The following is a 21557-nucleotide window of genomic DNA, read 5'->3' on the forward strand; positions in this document are numbered from 1 at the left end:
TCAAATTTATGTCAAATATAGTTTTTAAAAGCTGTGTTGAAATGGAAATGATGGAATAGCATATGCACCTATAATCTTCACCAAACACTGCGCTCTCCTACTTTACAATACTTTAAAATATAGACAGCAATGTTTATTTAAGCAGGGCATCCCTGCTGTTTGCAAATGCTTATTTAGTGGCCCACAGTGGCAGACAGTATGAGAAAAACTTCACTGGGTGAATCTATTATTTATTTTTCTTCATTCCCCCTCACCCTTGCATATTTGGATGGGTTTTGCTACTTCCTGCTGCTTTTAATTCAACAAATCCTCTCCTGTTTTACTGTCTCTCGCCTCCAAACACAAAAAAATGCTTTCATAATTTCAAAAACTCCTTTGGAATTGCAACCTGCCGGATAGTTGTCCTCTTGTTTGTACCCTGCCCGCATCTATTTTGCCATTTATGAAATATTTATACAAACACATTATACCAGTAAAATGCTCATCAGTTAATTCTTTGACATCCCTCCCTCTTGAGAGCTAGTTTTCAGTTAAATGCTAGATTTCTGTTTGTAAGTACGTTTAATATTTCAAACTAGCTGTACCCAGCCACGCGTTGCTGTGGCTGAGTCTGGTAAAAGCGTGTGTTGCTTTTACGTCCAACAGATGGTGCTGTTTTTCAAAAAAAGCATGTTTTTACCAGTTACAGGTGTGACATCTATATAATATAGGTATATAAAAACACGCGCGTATTCAAATGCAACATTGTGTCAAAATTTCAAAGCAATCAGTGAAGAACTTTCGGAGATTTAAGATTTTGAACAAACGAACATTTACATTTTTATTTATATAGATTGGTTCAGGTCTGTGGTGCAGATTAATATCATGTGTTTTAATTAAAAGTACACTCTTACAAATTGGGTTGGAAGCGGTGACACATTGTCTTCTCCCGGAATGTTTTATTTCAACTCCCTTGCATTGCAAGGATGCTCACAGAATGTGGTCAGAAAAATCAAGATGGCAGCCATGATTGTGATCAAAGCTCTGTCAGTTTTTTCTGTACATCATAACATTGTCTAATATCTTGGGGGGGGGGGAAATAGTGGTTTCTCATCCAAGTGCTAATCCAGTCTGACTTTGCTTAATTTTCAGAGGTCAGCCAAGGCCAGCTGGGAACTGCACAAGGCATAGGTGTTGCTTAATAGTCTCATACTGATGCATTTTCCTATAAATGTTTAATATTTCTTAAGTATTTTCCCACAACATTTAATATGTTCAGCTTTATGTGTGGTTCAAAGTCTCCTTATTCAGTTTTAGTAAGCTAGTTATTTTTAAGGGCCTTAATTATGATTTCTTTGCCTTCTGTACCTTCATTCAATATTACAGATTCTGAATCGGTGCTTTCAACTTGTGGGTAACAAGCATCAGTATGTATAAATGTCTAAAACACAGTGGTTGTTAATAGTTTTTATGTGATGATAAATATTGGCTAGTTTATATAATTGAAGTTGGCAGGCTGAAAAGCTGCATGTTTATGTGGATTAGAATTCGTACTTCGAGTGAACTCATGAACTCATGGAGCTATTTTGGGGCTGTTCATCTCATATGACCAGTTGAAACCCTGTCTCAGGTTGGAAATGTGCTAAAAGACTAAGGGCAACACGTAGATTCCCTTGGATTCTGATCTCCTTTCCTGAATCCTATGCAAGACATGGACTCTCTGGGAGCTTTCCAAGCTGAAAATTCCCATTCAAAGAGTCAGTCTGGAAAACTGCAGATTCCCTCATCTGAGATCAGAACACTGATCTGCAAGGATGAGGGAAGGCATGCTTTGTATGATCCAAGATCAGAGAAACCTTAATCTGGATGTTTATTTTTACCACCATAGTGACAAGTAGCAGGTTCGTTTATTTTGTTCTGAACAACTCATTGAGTATAAATATAAACATCCAAAAGTTTGGAAAACCAAAATTGCAGCCAATCAACTAGCCAAACTATCTCAGCTGCCCAAGCAGCTGATTTGTTCCAAACTCAATGCAAAGGACTGTTTGCATTAATGATGCTTCTTGTTTATGTACCTATTTTTTGCCTTAAAAATGTGTGGATGATCTTGCTCATTTGACTCCTCTTTGTTGAGTTCTAAGGATAACTTGAGAGAGGGATTTTTAGTGTTAACCCTACTTTCCTTGAAAGCCAGTATTGGCATAGTAGTTAAGGCAACCAGGAGACTGAGTTCTAGTTCCATCTTAGGCAGTAAGTCAGCTGAGTGACCTTGAGCCAGTCACTCCTCCTCAGCCCTAGGAAGCCAGCAACTTCTGAAATCTTGCCAAGAAAACCGTTGCCAGCAGCCAACACAAAGACAAAAAACAAATACTTCCCTCTGTAGCATAAGCTCATCTGGCACTAACATTGATTTTTTTTTTTGAGTGCCAGGCTCAAGTTCTTTTTTCTTCTTCTTTAAAATCTGTAAGCCTGTTTTGATTCCAATGCCATTTGGAGGATATTATTTTAGTTTCAGTACTGTACTGAGTGATTTTAATTCTTAGTCTGTATTGCATTAGTATTATGGTGGATTTGTGTTACTTCATTACTAGTTAGTGTACTGCTCTTCACGTTGTTCTACTGCTAGGTTTAGACCAAGAGTCTAAATGTTGGCAATTTTAAGACTTGTAGGATCTCAATTCTTGAGAATTCCTCAGCCAGCCTGACTGGGGAATTCTGGGAGTTGAAGTCCATAAGTCTTAAAATTGCCAACTTTAGAGATCCCTGGTTTAGAGAACTACCATCTTCTAGATTTTTGCTACACTGTATTACACTATCATTCTAGAATGAGTGTCTGAAACTAGGAGTTTGTTTAAGCAATATGTAAAATGCCACTTAAAAAATGAAGGGGGGGACAGGTTCCATGGATTTTCCTCATAAAACTGTACTATGGATCAAGGCTTTCCTTGCTACTCTACATCAGGCTACTCTGCTTTCTCAACAAGAGCTCCTGATTCCACCCTGAAAGACATTTCTTGAGTCATCTTAACATTTTAGAGCAAGTGAGATCCAGAAAGGAGCTTTGTGTGAAATGATTTATCTGTATTGCATTGACTAAGTGCAGAGAGATTGAATCATGTAAAATACCAGATTGGGGGGCCGATACTCTATAACAGTGATGGCGAACATTTTAGAGATCGAGTGCCCAAACTGCAACCCAAAACCCACTTATGCATTGTCGGGTGCCGGGTGGGTGTGGCCCATTGGGTGGGTGTGGCCCATTGGGTGGGCGTGGCTGCAGTGGTAACAGCAGTGGGTGGGACTAAAAAGTTCAATCAATCAATTCCAACTTTGCAAGATCTTTTTTTTCCCCGCGAGAAGTTGAAATTGACTGATTGAACCTTTTTTTTTGTACACGGCGGCGGAAACCTAAAGCGAAAAGGTTTTATAAAACCCAGCTGAAGACTAGGACTGGGGCGACGGCGTGCGTGCCCACAGAGAGGGCTCTGAGTGCCGCCTTTCGCACCCGTGCCATAGGTTCGCCACCACAGGACTATAAGTATAAATGCCCAGCACTCTACAGGGAGAGAATATAGAATCTTTTTTACATAATTCCACTTGCTGCATTTCAAATCTTTCTTGTTTGTTTTTCTTATTCTTTCATGTTCTTTATTTTAATACCAGTCTTCCACGGTGCCTAACTTTCTTCCCAATGCCAGCAATATGTATGTCTGTGCTTTTTACACAGTGAATTAGCATGTTGCAAAGCCATAATAACAAGGAAAGTTTTTCATGAACAGAAACACAGCACTTTGCAGGCAGCCAGAGCCCTTTTGAATGTTATTGCACACTCATCTGTGTGAATTCGGTAGTGTCAGTTGTCCTACCTAGACATATCAAATTGATCACAAAACCGCTCAATGATTTAAAGTTTGCACTGAACAACCTCAAAAGTGTTTAAGAATGTTGTTATACAATATGAATTTCCAAGCCCTAAGATGTTAATTTACTAGGAGGATAAATTAAAGGTAAAGGTTTCCCCTCTCCAGTCATGTCCACTTCTAGGGGTGGTACTCATCACCTTCTTAGCTGAGGGAGCCAGTATTGTCTGAATGCATTTTTGCGGTCACGTGGCCACCATGACTAAATGTCAAGGTACACGGAATGTTGTTATCTTTCCACTGAAGTGGTACCTATCTACTCGCGTTTGCAGGCTTCCGAATCACTAGGTTGGCAAAGGCTGGGGCAAGTAATGAGAGCTCATCCCGTTGCACAGTGCCCGGGTCTTAAACCTGGACTGTCAGCTTTCCAGCTGACAAGCTCAGTGCCTTTAACTGGAGGATAAGAAACTCTAAATTCAAACTGTCTCACATCAGGATCTCTCTTCACCATTGTCTAGACCAGGGGAAGTCAACCTTGGCTCTTTTATGACTCGTGGACTTCAACTCCCAGAATTCCTGAGCCAGCTGTGCTGGCTCAGGAATTCTGGGAGTTGAAGTTCACGAATCATAAAAGAGCCAAGGTTGACTACCCCTGGTCTAGGACTTTGTCTTTACCAGTTCCACTTTTAAGGAAAAATAGCAATACTGCCGTTTGTTAAGAATACATTACAAGTCATAACCAATATTACCCAGTAAATAGCTATAGTTAAGACTTAAAATCTTATGCAAAACCTTTCCGATTTGAACAATTTCTATTTCCAAATGCTCCATTTTGGGTTGAACACAGCAGCTTCCAGCTTCAATCACTTGTTTTGCATCCAAAAGAGGCTATTTGGGTAATTTTGAGGTATTTCAAGCCTGAGACTGATGTTTTCAGTTTTGGAAAACTTTCAAGTCCACACCATCTCATTTGAAATTCAAAATTGTTTCTAGTTTCAAATACTACTAAGTGCTGTATCTTATTCTCGTGCTGTTTCAGGCACATTCAAAATCTATGAGTCAACACAAATTGTGTCAAAAGGGCCTTTCTTTACATGTATTTCCTATAAAGATAGAAAAAGTTACAAACTGAGCCTATCTGTCCTGATTTCAGACCATTTAAATTCTGCCTCCAGGTTTAATCTAATTATAATAATTGAACAGCTGTAATCAATATCTGCTCTTACTAACCACCAGTGTACCTAGTTTAAAGCTACTGTACTGTATTGTATGTCCAGGTTGCCACTCATTGATTTATGTTATTAGGTATATTTTAATTACTGTTCGGATGAATGCACAAATATTTATTCTTTCAGAATTTGTTCAAAGATTTTGTACATATGCTTGTAACAATGAGAAAAAACATGTCAGTAATGATTATGTCTCCAAAATTTTTCTACCATAATCTGCTTCTTTTTGGTATATGCAATATACCACCATTGTCTCTCCTGAAATGTTTTTTCCAACTTGTCTTCTCCAATTTGTCAATCGGCATCTAATAACCTTAACAAATTACGCTTGCTTCCATGCTATTTAAATAAAAGGAATCATTTATTTCAATTTAAGGCAATCCAATAGAAACCATATTACATCAAACAATCAACATAGAATATATCGTAGCATAAAAGAGATAAAAGTCATTGCCATGCAAATAAAAAGTGCTATGAATGGAGAAAGAAATATAGATAGGTGAAAACATGCTGGGTGGCTGTAAGAGTTAGGTAAGTAGATGATATTTTGATTTGGGCAATAAGACTGCATGTTCAACAGCCTTACTTCATGTCTTAGAAGATTGCCTAAAAAAAGATCGTCACTGTTTCCATTACAACTTAGAGCTATTCTATGGGGCTGAGATTCCGCAGTTTTGCCCACCTAAAAAGCTGACTTTTATGTCAGATATCTTTCTCTTGCAAACATTGCATCTTTAGTCAGTGGAGCACCAATTTGCATGATGTAGGTTTTCTTGCTCTTCCACTCACACACGTGAGGACAAGATTGTTCTGACATGCTTCACCATGCTTTTACAAAGATGCAGTACAGAGAACTGCAGAGTAAACAATATCCACCAGTTGCACTTTTACTGTCAGCAATGCACAAATAGAAGATGGGTTACAACCAACATGCACAGACATTCTGCTCATTCAATATTTGGGCCATGATACCTCCCACTGTCTCCTTTGGAAGCTTTTCATTCTGAAAAGGACAGGGAGGGCGAGAGAAATCTCCGTATAGTGCTAAGACAAAGAAATTAATTTATTTTGAGGGTTGGAAGACCATATAGCTGTGCAAGTAACATTTTGGGGAGTATAATTCACAGCAAAAGCAAAATGAAAAATAGAACTCTCGTTCATTGTAAATAGTTCAGGATTTCTCCCTGAGATTATATCATTCAGCATATGGGCTGGGTAGTTTTATACAATAATTCTAGCCTCAGTCCAAGAATTTCTAGCTGAAAATAATTTCACCAACTAGTTGGGGGTCAACAGAAGATCTGGACTGAGCAGACTGTCAGTCATTATCAGCTGCTGAAATCCAGCAATTTTTAGTAAGCACCAAAAGAACCCCACTACTGAACTCTGGATTTTTTTTTTAAAAAATGTTGACTAGTTTATGGGTAAGACAACCACTAGCATAGAATGGGTATTATAAAGATAAGTGGCAAAGTAAAACCACTAAGACAGCCATAAACTGGATCCAATATAGCCGAAATGGTAAGAAAGGACACTGCATATCTCTTCTCCTAATTCTGTATCACATCTCTGTTGGTGCAATAATGTAATCTATAAAGGCATCTTTGATCCACAGGTAGGGATTTCTTCTTTCATTCCAGTCTCTGGGTTAATCTGCTTTGTTCCAATTTACCTGATGGTTATACCTGTGGGAAAGACATCATGTCTAGTAACAATTAGGACACCGGGCTTCTACAGAGTTTTGCAATATCCTGTTGTTATTTCTACTTACAGTGGAACTTGTCTTATTTCATTTTAAACAGAGGAACTTCTGGACCACAACTGTCATGGACCAACTGGTTCATATGATCTCACATGTTAAGCATGCAAACTCCTTTGTCCCTCACATCAGTGGAGCAAAAAAATTTTTATAGCTCTCACTATTCTTTCTGTGACCCTCATGACCCAGTAGAGCAAGAGGGCCCAAGTCCTTGAATTTTCTTTTACATTGGGGACAAAATAATGCCTTAAACCTTGATGTTTATAGCACCCATGACATTATTCCTTATGTTCCCTGAATCTTCTCCAAAATAGGTCCTGGGTCCACCCACTTTGGAAGTATGTGTTGTGCAAAGACCAACATGGCTGATGGGTTATCAAGGATGCATACTCTTGCCGTACAAATTGGAAGAGCTGAATGATGTTCCAGTATATAGAGTCTGAGAACACCTAAGATGTTAACTACCTTTAGTTAAGCGAATGTCTATGGAGATTCTCAGTCATCCAGGTCATGGTTGTCTCAAAGGTGCTTTTTCATGAGGCAACTGAACTTTGTTTTTATTTGAAGACGTTTCACTTTTCATCCAAGACACTTCTTCAACATCGTCAAAATTGAACAGCCCTCTCTCAACAGAGGGAGAGGGATACAACATCATCTATCTCCATCTACAACACAGTCCTTTCAGCAGTTCCAAGAAGGCTCCACTTGCACCTCTCAGGTGACCTTGAGGACACAGATAAACCTTCAAGTGGCCTCAGCGACTCTCTAAAAGAATGCAAATGACCAGCTGTCTGCAAGGAATATAAATCCTTCCATTCCCCACTATCCAGTTAGAGCTGAAGAAGCTTCTTGGATGAGAAGCGAAACGTCTTCAAAGAAAAACAAGAAAGTCCAGTTGCCTCCTGAAAAAGCACCTTTGAGACTACCTTTAGTTAAATTTTGATTAACCCTAAACAAATTAATTGTAGAACAAGAAGTGCCTTGCAACTTGTATCACTTGTATTATCACTCTGAAGGAGACAGCTGGGCATAATTGCTCGGCTGCTGCTTAATACACTTTCGCTCTCCTATAATTGAGCAAAATACCAGCCAGCTGCAATGCAAATCTTATTAACAGATCAGAAAGATTCGAAGAGTGAGTTCTTGAAGTAGACCTTCTTTGAACTTCTACAAAGCAGTCAGTTAAAAGGGGTGGTGGTGGAATATTTGAGATGCTGCAAATAATTAAGCAAAGTAGTACATCCTTTGCCAAATGAGAATCAACAATTGGAAAGTGGAGGCCTCATCGTAATTTTTTTTAATTGGCCTATATAATCAATGTGTTCAAATCCTCAGAAGCTTCAATTCTTGCACTTAACCCCGAGAAGGAACATAGCATAATCTTTGATTTCATTTCTGATCTCTGTCTTTCTCCTTCCTACCTTCTGGGAATAATTTAGGTACCATCACTGGAGAGGGAACTGTTCCCTAGCTAGCTCTCCTACGGAAAGAGAACATCAACTACCAGAGTGGTTGTATAATTAGATAATAATAGCAATGCAAAAATTGGGTCTGGAGAGCTGGAAGGAGTCTCAAGATGGGCAAATAATTATGAGTAAGAGGAAGTTTACCTGCTGCCATTGAGGGAATTATTCATGAGCAGAATCCAAATAGCCTTTCATTCTGGTCTTAGTGATAGGACTGGAATATCTGCCTGGATAAGTATAATGGGGCTCATGGGGTCTCCATCCCTGCAGCCATTCATCAGGGATGATGTGAGGATTTCTGCCTAAATGATCTGCTGTCTGCAAGGAATATAAAACCTTCCATTCCCCACCATCCAGTCAGAGCTGAAGAAACTTTGAGAAGCGAAACATCTTCAAAGAAAAACAACAAAGTCCAGTTGCCTCTTGAAAAAGCACCTTTGGGATGCTCTAAGGCAGGTGGTTGAAGACCTCCATGATCCCTTCAAACTCTATGATTTTACTTTCTTCCAGAAAAGAATGGAACTGCTGAGAAATTGCTGGAACTCTGTACTGGGTTGCATTTGCAAATTATGAAAATTGGACAGTTTTATGTTTTCATGTGGCAGCTCTCATTTGCTCTGAATGAGCAGACTGTTGTTAATGTTTTATATTGCTAACCTGATAGGCAAAACCACAATAAGGTATTCAAACAAATCAGGCTCAGTTTTAATTTTCTTCTCTGATGTTCCAAATTCGTCATTAATGCCCCACACAGAAATGTCAGATATCAAAGGCAAGAGAGAAATTAGTTTCCAGGTAGATACTGGAAACCAGAGCTTTAGAAAAATTTAAAAAGGGACTTAAGGGAGGCATTAAGACCTATTAATTAACAATCCAAGCCTGCACAAATATTGCCAAAGCAGATTTACAAACAATAAAGGGAATTGGGCAAGCTAGGGATGGGGTTTAGTACAAGAACTAGTAGCAGCATCAACATGACATCAAACAGATACTCAACCACAATAGTTAGCCTGCCAAGTCAATCCAGAAGTTGAGCTGTTACAAAGGAAAGACAGAGGGCCTAATATGTGGCAGGCAGATGATACACAGGCTATAAAAATTCCCAATAATTCAAAACTTCTCAAAGCTGGAAGGAGGAGGGGAAAGGGATGCTTGGAAGATTTATGGAAATCCATCACACATACCATAAGCAAAATTACTCATGTAACTTCCTGAAGACAAACTAGACTCCATCTTGGTTACTTTCCTGAAAGGAAATGAGGATGCTTACCAATGATTGAGTGTGTCCTTTTTAAAAAATACCCCCTCCCATTTTTGCTGTTTCCCAAATGGAAATGTCTATGAGTTAAACATATTGTTGTGTCAACATTTCAGCATAAACAGTTCTCAATATGAACTTTTTGGAAAGAGAACACTGTGGATTTTCTCATTCTGGTGTGATACTGCCTGGATCTCGGGCCCCAGAAAACAGATAGGCAGACACCAAAGAGTGACCGGTGTTTCGACGCCTCTCTCTCTCTAAAATTGCTCTTTTCTTTGCCCGATCTTCAGATTTCGGTTTGAAGGGTGTGGCTTGAGGGGGAGTAAGGAGGTGGAGCTGGATTAGGCTTGATGCCACGCCCCTTCATGTAGGAGATGAACTGATCTGGAATCTCAGCCAGCACATCCTTAGCCAGCCGTGCCATACTCAAGACGTGGTTTCCTGTGCGGTCAATGTAATCACGGAATGGTACAAACTGAGAGAGAGATATCAACATACATATTTTTATAATCATTTATTTTTCAGTTTAGACAGCATCACAAAGTAATGTAAAAGGTAATCATGTATTTAAATACTCCAGCTACTTATTGTGCCCAAACCTCCCAGCTGAAAGACTTCAATAGAGACAGAATTTGTTAGAGAATTCACTAATCTTAGATAAATTAAAATAGGCCAGGCTATGCTATTAAGGCCAACATAATGGCCAAGGCCTTAATGTCCCCATAATTATTAAATTATCTTTAAAATACTAGACTCGGAAAGAACAACTTAGGGGGCTATACAGGAATGGGGAGTTACTCAGTTATGTTAGTTTGATAAAGGTATTTTTGTTGTTGGCCATGTCTATAACAATAATCCTTGAGTGAGCATTCCCATGTCATGCTTGCAAATTCAAAATTTGCTTAAGTCTCAAAAGGCTATCTAACTCTGTTTAATTCCTCTTTGTGTGTATATAAAAATTAGGAGCACAAGAACTGCTTTATACCACAACAAATCTTTGTCTATCAACTCTCCACTGTTCCATGTAGGCAACTTTTATATCATGTATTAAACTTGGAAATTTCTCTATGTAAACATATACTCTCCCAATCAGCTCTTATCCTGAGAGTTGTTTTCTTTCCATAGTGATCCAAAACTAGAATGTTTCCATGTCCATTAGACTGAGTAGGCTGGGGAAAACTATTTACTCAGAGCTTGCCAGATTTTGTTCAGACAACTTGCAAGGTGGCTATTGTTGCTCACACACAATCTGAGATTTAAATGTTCTAAAAATTTTAGAAAAATCTCACTGAGAAACCACCTGGTTTCAAGATTTTGCTAGTGAATGTGCACAATAAAGCAATATTGTTCTCTTCTAAATACCTGGACAATGTCACGTTCAGCAGTCCTTCCACGAGATGTGATCCGAACATCATCTCCATCTAATTCCACCATTGCTGTTCATTGGAGGAAGGGGAAATGAATGTTTATCGACTATTAAAAGTTCAATGGGAATAAGACAGTGAAGAGCCAAAAGCTCCAAAAATTTGCTTGTGCCACAAACAATTGATTAATGACTGGGGGGAAAACTTGTAAAAAATAGCATTACTCTTTTCTTTCAAAAAGTTGAACTGGAATCATATACTGAATATTCTCTTTGCATGTTGCAACTTGCTTTCTTAATGAACCAATCAACGTTCAGGTCCCATTTTTCTCCACAAAGTATAATTAAGTCATTACACTTTACCTGTTGAATTGCGTTATTCAGATTTTCAGCAAATGATAGTTCTTGCACAGATGACTATCAATACAAGGCTTAACAGTTGTTAATTGAAAGCTCAAGCAAATACATGACAAATTTTAACAGCTGCTCTACATTAAATGCTGTATATATATTTTGACAAATCATATTTCATTAAAAGAAGCTAGGATGGCTGTTCAGATCTTTAATCACAGAAATGTATATCTGCTAATTGCTCTAATTTATTTAGAAACTTTTATTTTCAATATTCATAATCAAAGTATTGGATGGCAAGAATTTAAGACTCATGTTGCACATTACATACATTACAGAGATAATATATTTCCAGATCCCAAAATATCTTTCCCAAAGATCGGAATAAGCTGCTTAAAGAGTTGGCAATAATCTATATATTGGTTTATTTAAGTAAGGTTTGTTTTAATACATTATTGTGTTTATATTCCACCTTTTCTCTGGGAACTAAAGATTATACACTGGGAACTCTCCTAACCTGATTCTCACAGTAATAGACTTGTAAAATAGGTTGATCAAGAATAAAACTGGCCTAAAGACATTCAGTGAGTTCTGTGCTCACATGAAGATACGAAGTGCAGTCAAGTCTAATGTTGTGTGAAACCAATTTCTGTTTTGCTATGTTTATGGGCATTGCAATGCTGATTGCCACTATTACAGGCATCTACAGAAAGTCATGATGACATCATGTATGCCACAATGGACGGCATCATGTAAATGATGGAAAAGTCCCAACTTGTTCATTTGTGTAATGATATCATGATGCATATGATGTCACCTGCCCCACCTCCGTAATGAATACCCATGGCTGTTGATTAAGTGGAGAACTGAATTTATATTAGACTAGTATAGCCTTATTATTCTCATATTTCCTATCTCATATTGGAGACAAGGTACACAACATAGATTCTTACCATCGAATTCAGCCTGTCCAACACCCACAATTATTATAGACATTGGAAATCTGGCAGCCTGAGGACCAGCAGGAAACAAGTAAAAATAGAGGAGGACGTGCAAAATGGAGATGGGAAGAAGAAACAAAGAAAGAGCCTGAATTAAGAACAGACAACTACAAAATAATACGGAGAAAGCTGAATTAAATAAATCCAGAAGTCCACTCCCTCCCTTCATGCAGTCAACATGCTGGCTGTACTCAATTCATCATAATGTCTTCACTGCTTGGCTCCACAGCCCTCTGTGCGTTTATTTATTTATATTTATTTATTAAATTTACATGCCATTCATCTCACTATATGCAATTCATCTGGGTGGCTTACAGCGTGATAAAAAGATAATACAAAAGGATTCAGAATTAAGAAAGATTAAATAAAGACTAAAAATCAAGAGGTGGAAGTTATTGAAAGAGTAAAAAAAAAAGATTTCTAATGATACACTGTGTTCTCTAATCTGCCTGAGCTTGTCCTTAACACGCTGTCCTGTTATCAAATTATCTAACTCCTTTTTCTTCCCCTTCAGCAATCAGTGACTGTTTTTTGCTGTTAAATGCAGAAGTGGCAATAATCAGGGCTCTTTGCTATAACAGATCTCTAGCAATGTTGAACAATGGACTGCAGCAACAATTTAATCAGGAGCACACTCATCACTCATCAGCACTGGAATCAAAAACAGAGCACATGGCAGTGTCTTAATGGCTGGAAACAGAAGGGTGGGAGGGGCAGATGGTGCACAGAAGCAAACACTTGCATAACAAGAAGCTTCGTTTATTCATACGGTCCAGCTGATCTTCAAATCCCCTGTGGGAAACCTGAGTTCAAGGTTCATTGGAGCCATGGGAAGAGTAGCTTCGGGCAAGTGATTTTTCTTCCTTCCTTCCCATTATTTGTGGAAAAAGCCTGAGTGACCTCTTTCATTTGTCCCACAGCACACTGAGGCCCACAACCTGGGCAGGGCCAGGATACATTTGGGGTGAGGTGGTTTGAAAGAGTGAAAAGAATGCTTTAAACCAGGGGTAGGCAACCTTGGCTCTTTTATGACTCGTGGACTTCAACTCCCAGAATTCCTGAGCCAGCATGGCTCAGATTTGGAAACCTCTCCCTTTCCCCTCAGCGTGGCTGGCTCAGGCATTCTGGGAGTTGAAGTCCACGAGTCATAAAAGAGCCAAGGTTGCCTACCCCTGCTTTAAACGTTTGCTTACACTCCCTACTTGGCTGAACCTCCTAAAACTGATCCAAACCCCAACCAAAATAATAAAAAAGAGGGGCTGTGTGTTTAGACCTTCTCCATGATGCAGTCCTCAAAAGGAATACTAGCAGGCCTTTTTCTTTTTCTCTTGCTGTATGATTTAAGGCTGACTGCTGTTTATCTGCTTTGGCACCCCATGGATTAGATGAGGCTAAATATTTGGTAACATAAAGTGTGGGGAATCTGTGGGCTTCCGGCCTTCGTTGAACAGCAGCCTCAGCTAGCATGGCCACAAAGGTGGAGGTTGTAGCTGAGCATCATCTGGAGGGCTACAGATTTTCCCCTCCTGGTGAAAGGATTACCAATACAATCATGTAATGCACCGAGCACTTCATGGCACGATGCACACAATATTTAAGAGCTAATGCATTGAGTATGGACTTAGCTTGATGTCCATCCATTTTGGCTTGTAAACCCTGGTTTCTTTCTTGTAGGCTGGTATTATGTATGAGTGAGGCATAGGAATTATAAGCAGTGGCCTCAGGAGGATCTTGTTGCTTTTGTTAGAATAAGGAAAGAGACAAGCTCGATCTCTTTGGGGCCTGTGTAACATCACAACACATGTAAGAAAGGGGAAAGGCTACGATACCACAATGCTGCTTTTGTCAGAGTGACCTACTTTGCCCCTTCTTGTGGGATGCCACTGATTCTGAATCTGATTGGAAATGCTGTATTAATAATAACCAGTTGCCTGGGAAAAAGAATATAGACACAAAACGACAAAATTGGAAAGGGCGATTTAGTACCCTGAGTCCAAGCCTTGCTCAATACAGGAATTCAAATGAAAGCATTCCCAACAAATGCCTTTCCTGCCTCTGTGCTTCCTCAGGGTTTCCCATAGTTAGTAAAAGAGGCAGAGCCTATGATTCCTGTTAGAGAACATTCAGTAGATTTACAATAGGGAAAACGGGAATATGCTACGGCTGCAAGATTATTTATTTTTTATTTTATTTTACAAAATTTATATGCCGCCCTTCTCCCCATGGGACTCAGGGCGGCTCACAGCATGTTAAAACAATATACAGAATTACCCCTTCTAAAAACCAATTAAAATCCAAATATTAGTGGCTGTGACTATTTAAAATCATTAAAAATTATCCCTATTTAAAATTATACCTCTTACTGTGGCTAGCAGTAAATTCCAGGCGCTCAGCTTACTAATATGCTATGCTGCAGAACTGAAGCCCTTTTTTTCCCACCCCACCCAGCACATATAAGAACATGTCTGTCATTTGACAAAGCTGAAATCAGAGTGCTACATTCCCCACGTGAGCTACTCACATTGACAATTGCTTCTTTTGTCTGAGCCATGTCTGATATCACACCATCCGTGATGATAAGTAAAATGAAATACTGGGAGCCATCCTGCACAGCTGAGGCATATCTGATTTGGGAGGAAATAATATTGAATACGATAAGATATATGTAGGTTCCTAGTGGACCTTTGAACCCTGAACTGAACACAAATGGTGAAGCATCAAATTGTAATCCTACAAGCATTAGTAGAAACAATTCATTTCTCAAAAAAAGGTGTCCATTGCATTTTTACTTGTAACTGTACAAGTCAGGAGCGTCTGTAGGATTCTGGGTATTATGAGAGGGATTTGCTTATGTTAAGTGTATGGGTAATGCGTTGAAGTTGAGGGATGGGCTTGTGGCATATTAGGATGGATATAAGGAAGGGAATGTTCTTTGCTTCCAGGATAATGCAGTGCGAAATAGACTAGGACTTTGATAGGCAGGGGAAGAGTGGGGTGCAGATGTGATAGTATGTGAAATGCTCGCATTGATGAAGAGCATTTGGATATAGTTAGATTGCAAGTGCCTTTGTGTGGAATTAAGTAGCAAAGACAAGCTTGGGTTGCTGACATATACAGTCCATCTAAACACCAACCCTCTATTAATTCCTGGATGTTGTTTTAGGATTGGTGTTGGAGTTCCCCAGATTTCATGGGTGATTTCAACCCTGCATACCCTGGGGGGACAGTCCATATAGCTTGTGTATCCCAAGACAATCATGGGCTTGTTAGATGAAAATGGGGAAACAACAGGTATGAGTGGGCATGTTTGATTTGGTCTTACTTTAGGAGCAGATGACAAGGAAGGACAATGATACCTACCCTGGTCATAGTTAATTCTCTTGCCTACCAGACTGCCTATCTTGTCCATATGTCCCAATTGTTTTGGGGAATGCAGATTAGCTTCTCATAAGTGTACATGTGCATCTATGACCACCTCCAATTCAGAGTTGTTTTCCTTTTTTTTGTGAATTTGAATATGGGATATGTTTTGTCACTTGGCTATGTTCCCTTCTGTATTGCAATCCTAATAAATACAACATGCAAATCCATTGAAACTGTCAGTTTATGGGATTTCTGGCTTGTAAAAACAAGTGGCATGAATTTGTGTGCCTGCTTTATGGCAAGAAACTTTCAAAGTCATGCTTTATAAAGTACTTTATACTTGTATGAACCTACCCAGCGACGTGGTTAACCACTGGTGCAAAGTTAGTTGGGCCATAGAGCTGCACAGTCTTGAGACTCTGGTGATAGGCTTCAAGGATTCCTTCTATTCCACTACAGTGAGGATTATCACCGTTGCCATTCTGCAACAGAAAAATGGAGACACAACTAAAGGCAATCTCCAGGCAGTGACTGCATCTTAACAATCTTCCTTCGGCTGCTTGAATCCTTCCATCTGTCTCTAAACACCCTTTCATCTAATAATGTGCCACAACAAAGCGAAAAATACCAGGCAGGAGGATGGTTACCTATGAATAACAGGTTTTTTTTTTAAAAGACCCAGTTATAAAACTTACGTTAAAACAGTCGAGCAGCTTGGCTTCCTTCTTAAAAGAAAGACCATATGACTGCTCCAGATCAGGATTTTACTGAGACAGATTAGGAGCTTTATCTTTGTGGTTCTCTACGGCAGCTTTGATCTATGACTGGCTATATTTCTTGCCACGTGTATCTTATCTCTCTCCCTGCAGGTTAGATCACACAACATGCATGCATTTTTGCGTGTGGAATATGAAAAGACAAAACTACTGCTAGCTATCTCTAAGTAATGCATGCATCCTTAGATTTATCATGAAGGACTCCCTCCTTGTTGGAAGCACAGATTAAGCAGATGCAACTGAAGCTGCCTCTCAGGGGTTTAAAGGGATAGCAATAGTAGTGAAGACATTTTTTCTTGGGTTGAGAGTTCCTGCTGATTTTACAGATAGGTCAACATTTAAAAGGGCCCCAGATAACATTGCTTCTTTTTTTATTATAACCCTCAAGGTTTATAACTCGGGAGTAGGCAATCTTTGACTTCCAGATGCTGCTATAGTACTTAGCTGAGCTTGCTAAAAATGTAGTGAGGAAGATCTGGGGGTCCATAGGGCTTTTTGTAAATAAATTCCATGCTCCTTGAAAAGCCAGGCCATTGCCAAGGAAAGCAGGACTACACAGTACCAACCAGCCTATTCATTTTATCCAGGAGCAAGGAGAAATAAACAGGGTAGAAAAGGGGGCTTATTCCCTAGTCAGTGTGATTAGGATTGCAGCTTAAAAGATCCATTGAGTCTACTGTCAATTAAACAAATTCTCTGCCAACAGAATTATATGGCGTTTTGCTCTCTCCAGAAAAGGCATCTCAGAATGTGACACATTGGACTCCTCAGTCTGGCACTTGATCTGATCTGAAACAAAGCGTCCCCCGGGAGCTGTTTCTGAATGCTGGTGTGACTCAAAGGGAAGTGTCAGTACCAAAGGGAACTCATGAGACACACGCCCGTCGGGGGGAATCTTGGCTCCAAACCCAAGCGCTGGGAACATTTTATCACTGTCATAGTCCTGGATGATCTCCCCAACAGCCTTCAGTGCCATGGCGTATGCATTGAGCTGGTATGGATTCATGTAATGAAGGGAGGTAGACTGAGAAGGATTGCCTGCAGAAAATAGAGAGAGAAAGAGGAAGAATCCGAAGGAGGGAGAAGGAACAGAAGTGAATTCACTGCCTGGGAGCCAGCTGCATTGATGAAGTTTGCTTAAAGCAAAAACAAAACAAAACAAAACCCTTATCTGGAATGCTGTAATTGGGAACCTCTCCGCGAGGAGCTTCACCCGATGCTACATTATCTTTCAGAACTGGCAATCGTGACATTTTCATCCTCTCAAGCACTTCAGTGGTTGGTATTTGAAGTACTGAAAGGATGTTATATTTTAAAAACAGAAACTGGAATTTGCATTGCTATTTGAATTAGTATTGAATCTGTTATTCATTTGTATTGCTCTACTATACCTGCTCAACATTATGCAGGGCCATATACAAATGCTCTAAACCAGTGATGGCGAACCTTTTAGAGACTGAGTGCCCAAAAACCACCACCACCCCCGTCCCTGCTCCGCCCTGCCCGCTGGGCCACCCACCACCTCCACGGCCCGCCACAGATCACCCAGGCAGCCCAGCAGCGCCATGGTGGCCATGCCCTCCGCCTGTGCCCCGCAGCATCATCTGCTTGCGATGGGGCGCAAGGGCGGAGTCTTGTCCCCGCTGCCCGGCTACCATGTCCTTGGCTGTGCTGCTTTGCGTGGGCCGCGCCCAGGGGTGACTCTCCTCCAGGGGGGTTGCTGGTGAGGAGGGGGCCGTGGGAGGAGGTGGGGCTGGGACGACAGTGCGTGTGCCCACAGAGAGGGCTCCGAGTGCCGCCTCTGGCACGTGCACCATAGGTTCGCCACCACTGCTCTAAACAATTAAAACACATCAAGCCAATTATACACACCTTATATACTTGAATTGTCATACAATCTCTACAGTAATCTGCAGTTATTTTTAGAGTTACCTTTAGACAATGCCAAATAAAATCTATATAGTGCAGTTATTCTATTGTTTTTATATTGCTAACTTTCTATGGTAAGGAAAAAAAAGATAATAGAAGCACAGGAAGATATATAAGGCCTAGAAGTTAGAAGAGGTAGTAATTGTCATTACTGTACAGGTAGTTCTAGACTTACAACAGTTCATTTAGTGACTGTTCAAAGTTACAATCTCACTGAAAAAGGTGACTTATGACCATTTTTCTCACTTATGACCGTTGCAGCATCCCCATGGACACTTGATCACAATTTGGATGCTTGGCACCTGGTTCATATTTATGATGGTTGCACTGTCTCCGGATCATGTGATCATCATGTGATCACCTTCTGCAACCTTCTGACAAGCAAAGTCAATTGAGAAGCCAGATTCACTTCACAACTGTGTTACTAACTTAACAACAGCAATGATTCACTTAACAACTGTGGCAAGAAAGGTCATAAAATGGGGCAAAACTCACTTAACAAATGTCTCACTTAACAACATACGTTTTGGGCTCCATTGTGGTCATAAGTTGAGGACTACCTGTATCTGGACATCTAATGAAATTTCATGAAATAGACAGCAGGTGGCACAATAAGTCTTATCTTGCTATATTGAAATACTCTTAAGATCTCTGCAGATCTTATCTACAAGTACAAGCAGACGTGCATTGTGTGCATGTACAAAAGAGAGCATTAGCTTGTTTATGCAGCTAAAATAAGGAAAGTTCTTGGCAATGATTTTCCAAGGCACATATTCGCACCTTTTACATTCGTATATGCATCGCCAGTCTTGCTCACCTCTTCTAATTTTGTCCCTGAAACTAGTTCACAAAAATCAATACAACAGGAGACCACATTCCTGTCTAAAGTGAATTGAGGCTGATTTTTAAAGCAAAAAAGTGATGAGAGAAGCTAATTTTTGCCTTTTTCTTTATTATCTCATCACACCTTTCCATGGTTCCTAGCTGAAGTTTGTTTCCAGAATGAAATAGTTTGCTTTATCATTTGATATTGAATTTGATGATAAGATGCCATCCACATTTACAGGGCCGGGCAATGCAATCTGACCTTATGTTACAAAGCTCAGAATTAAAAAAGAATCAGCTTCAGAAGTTTAGAAGGGGTATTAGATAGTTTTATGGCTCTTTTATGACTCATGGACTTCAACTCCCAGAATTCCTGAGTCAGCATAGCTGACTCAGGAATTCTGGGAGTTGAAGTCCATGAGTCATAAAAGAACCGAGGTTGCCTACCCCTACCTTAGGTTATGATCTAATGAATGGTAACTTCCTGGGAAAAGCTTCCACTGAACATAATAGGCACTTTTATGCAATATGCTTAGGGTTAAGATTTAATGACTTTAATAAAAGTATAATGATCCAATTTTATTTTTAAACACTGGTGAATTGTATAAGCAAATAACACATTAAATACACAGCATACTAACAGCAATGAACAAATCAAAACTTACCATTGGAAGCTGTGAAATCAATGGCCACTGTGAAATTGATCTGTGTCCTAGAAAAAAAAAATCACAGTATTTAGTATTTAGGCTATATAATTGTACAATCTACAACTGCAGATTATTTAGTCCATAACTTTTGAGAGAAATGAAATCCAGAGTTGTTTGAAACGCTACTTCCTCGATTCTACTTCCTTTTTCCTTCTAGTATTATTCTTATGCCAAGAATTAATTAGAATAAGATTTAATTTTTTAATCTCTTTCCCTAAAGAGATCTCAAAGAAGAGCTAAAAAGGCAGATGGTACTATTGTAAGTTTACAATGTTTCTCATCTATGGCTGACATGCTGTTTGTGTGCCATTAATGTCGCTCTTATTTATTTATATAAAAAGAATACTTACAGGAAGTTCATACTGGAATTTCTCATTGAGGAAAATCATACAAACCAGAATTGTAATGGTGACGTTAGACTGGTTAGGGTACAGAATGAGCTGAGATTGGTGAACAATGTTAACAAAAAAAACAAAAGTGTCCTCAGATATGATCAGAATAAGAGTAAGAGAAGAAAGAATCAGTATGTCAGCTGCTTATTTAGGATGTAAGATGCTAACAGATAAGAAAAAAAATAGAACTACTCAACTCTTATTTTGGCTCTGTCTTTTCCAATGGGAAAACATATATTCCAAACAACAACAATGAAAACTGCTGTATGGTCCCATTCGGATGGACCAGGAGTGAAGCTTGAGATAGGTAATATGAGGAACACTAGAGGAAATTCTTTCTAGGATACTGAAGGAAATTGCTGATAGTCTAAACACAGATTGTAGGAATGCTGCAAACATAATCCACAATGGCTGTAATGGCATTTGTGACAGCAAGTGTCTTAGACTTAAAGAAAACTAACTTCAACAAACTTAGAGAAAGCTTAGGAAGGATTCCATGGATGGAAATCTTAAAGGGGAAAACAACTCAAAATGCTTGGGAAACTCTGAAAAATGAGATTATTAAAGCTCAGTCTAACACAATACCATTGAGAAAGAAAAATAAGAGACCTTAGATGAAATCAGCATGGTTGCCTAAAGAACTCTCTGGTAAACTGAGAGACAAAAAGGACAAGCATAAAAGATGGACAGAGGGACGCATAACTAGAACAGAATACCAGCAAATAGCTCTAATCTGTAAGGATGAAGTCAGGAAAGTTCAGAATCAATTAAGACTTTCAAAAAATGCCAAAAATAATAATAAAAATTTCTTTCAACATGTAAAAGACAAGAAAAAGTCAATGAAACAATTGGTCTACCAATGAGAGAAGATGGCAAGGAGGTGAGGGAGAAAGCAGAACTGCTTAATTAATTCTTTGCATCTGTTTTTACACAAAAGGAAAAAACAGACCAACCTTTCAAAAGCATTATAGTAGAAGACAGACTAGGAATACAAGTCCAAGTAGGCAAGAAAAATGATAAGAGAACACCTAGCCACTCTAGCCGAGTTCAAATCACCAGGATCAGATGTATTACACCCCAGAGTTCTAAAGGAGCTGACAGATGTGATCTTGGAACCACTGGACCAAATCTTTCAAAGCTTGTGGAATACTGAGAAAATGCCAGAGGACTGGAAATGGAGCTTCAAAAGGGGAAAAAATGGATCCAGGAAACCACAGACCAATCAACCTGACATTGACACCTAGGAAAATCCTGGAAAAGATAATCAAGCAATGGATCTGCGAACACCTAGAA

The 21557-nt window shown here is 39.4% G+C and overlaps 1 protein-coding gene across 1 annotated transcript in view; it reads right to left on the reverse strand.

Moving 5' to 3' along the window:
- Positions 1–9843: 9843 nt before the first annotated feature.
- LOC107302554 (copine-5) overlaps positions 9844–21557 on the reverse strand; it is a 129337-nt gene continuing 117623 nt past the window's right edge. The window contains exons 15-21 of the mRNA XM_015831671.1: positions 19831–19877; positions 17268–17449; positions 15990–16117; positions 14794–14896; positions 12225–12282; positions 10920–10993; positions 9844–10032 (exon numbers count right to left, since the gene is read on the reverse strand). Of these exons, the coding sequence (XP_015687157.1) occupies positions 9844–10032; positions 10920–10993; positions 12225–12282; positions 14794–14896; positions 15990–16117; positions 17268–17449; positions 19831–19877 (781 nt within the window). The remainder of the gene's footprint in view (positions 10033–10919; positions 10994–12224; positions 12283–14793; positions 14897–15989; positions 16118–17267; positions 17450–19830; positions 19878–21557) is intronic.

This window comes from Protobothrops mucrosquamatus, unplaced genomic scaffold, assembly GCF_001527695.2.
Source record: "Protobothrops mucrosquamatus isolate PMUCROS unplaced genomic scaffold, P.Mucros_1.0 scaffold_270, whole genome shotgun sequence".
Lineage (NCBI taxonomy): Eukaryota > Metazoa > Chordata > Lepidosauria > Squamata > Viperidae > Protobothrops > Protobothrops mucrosquamatus.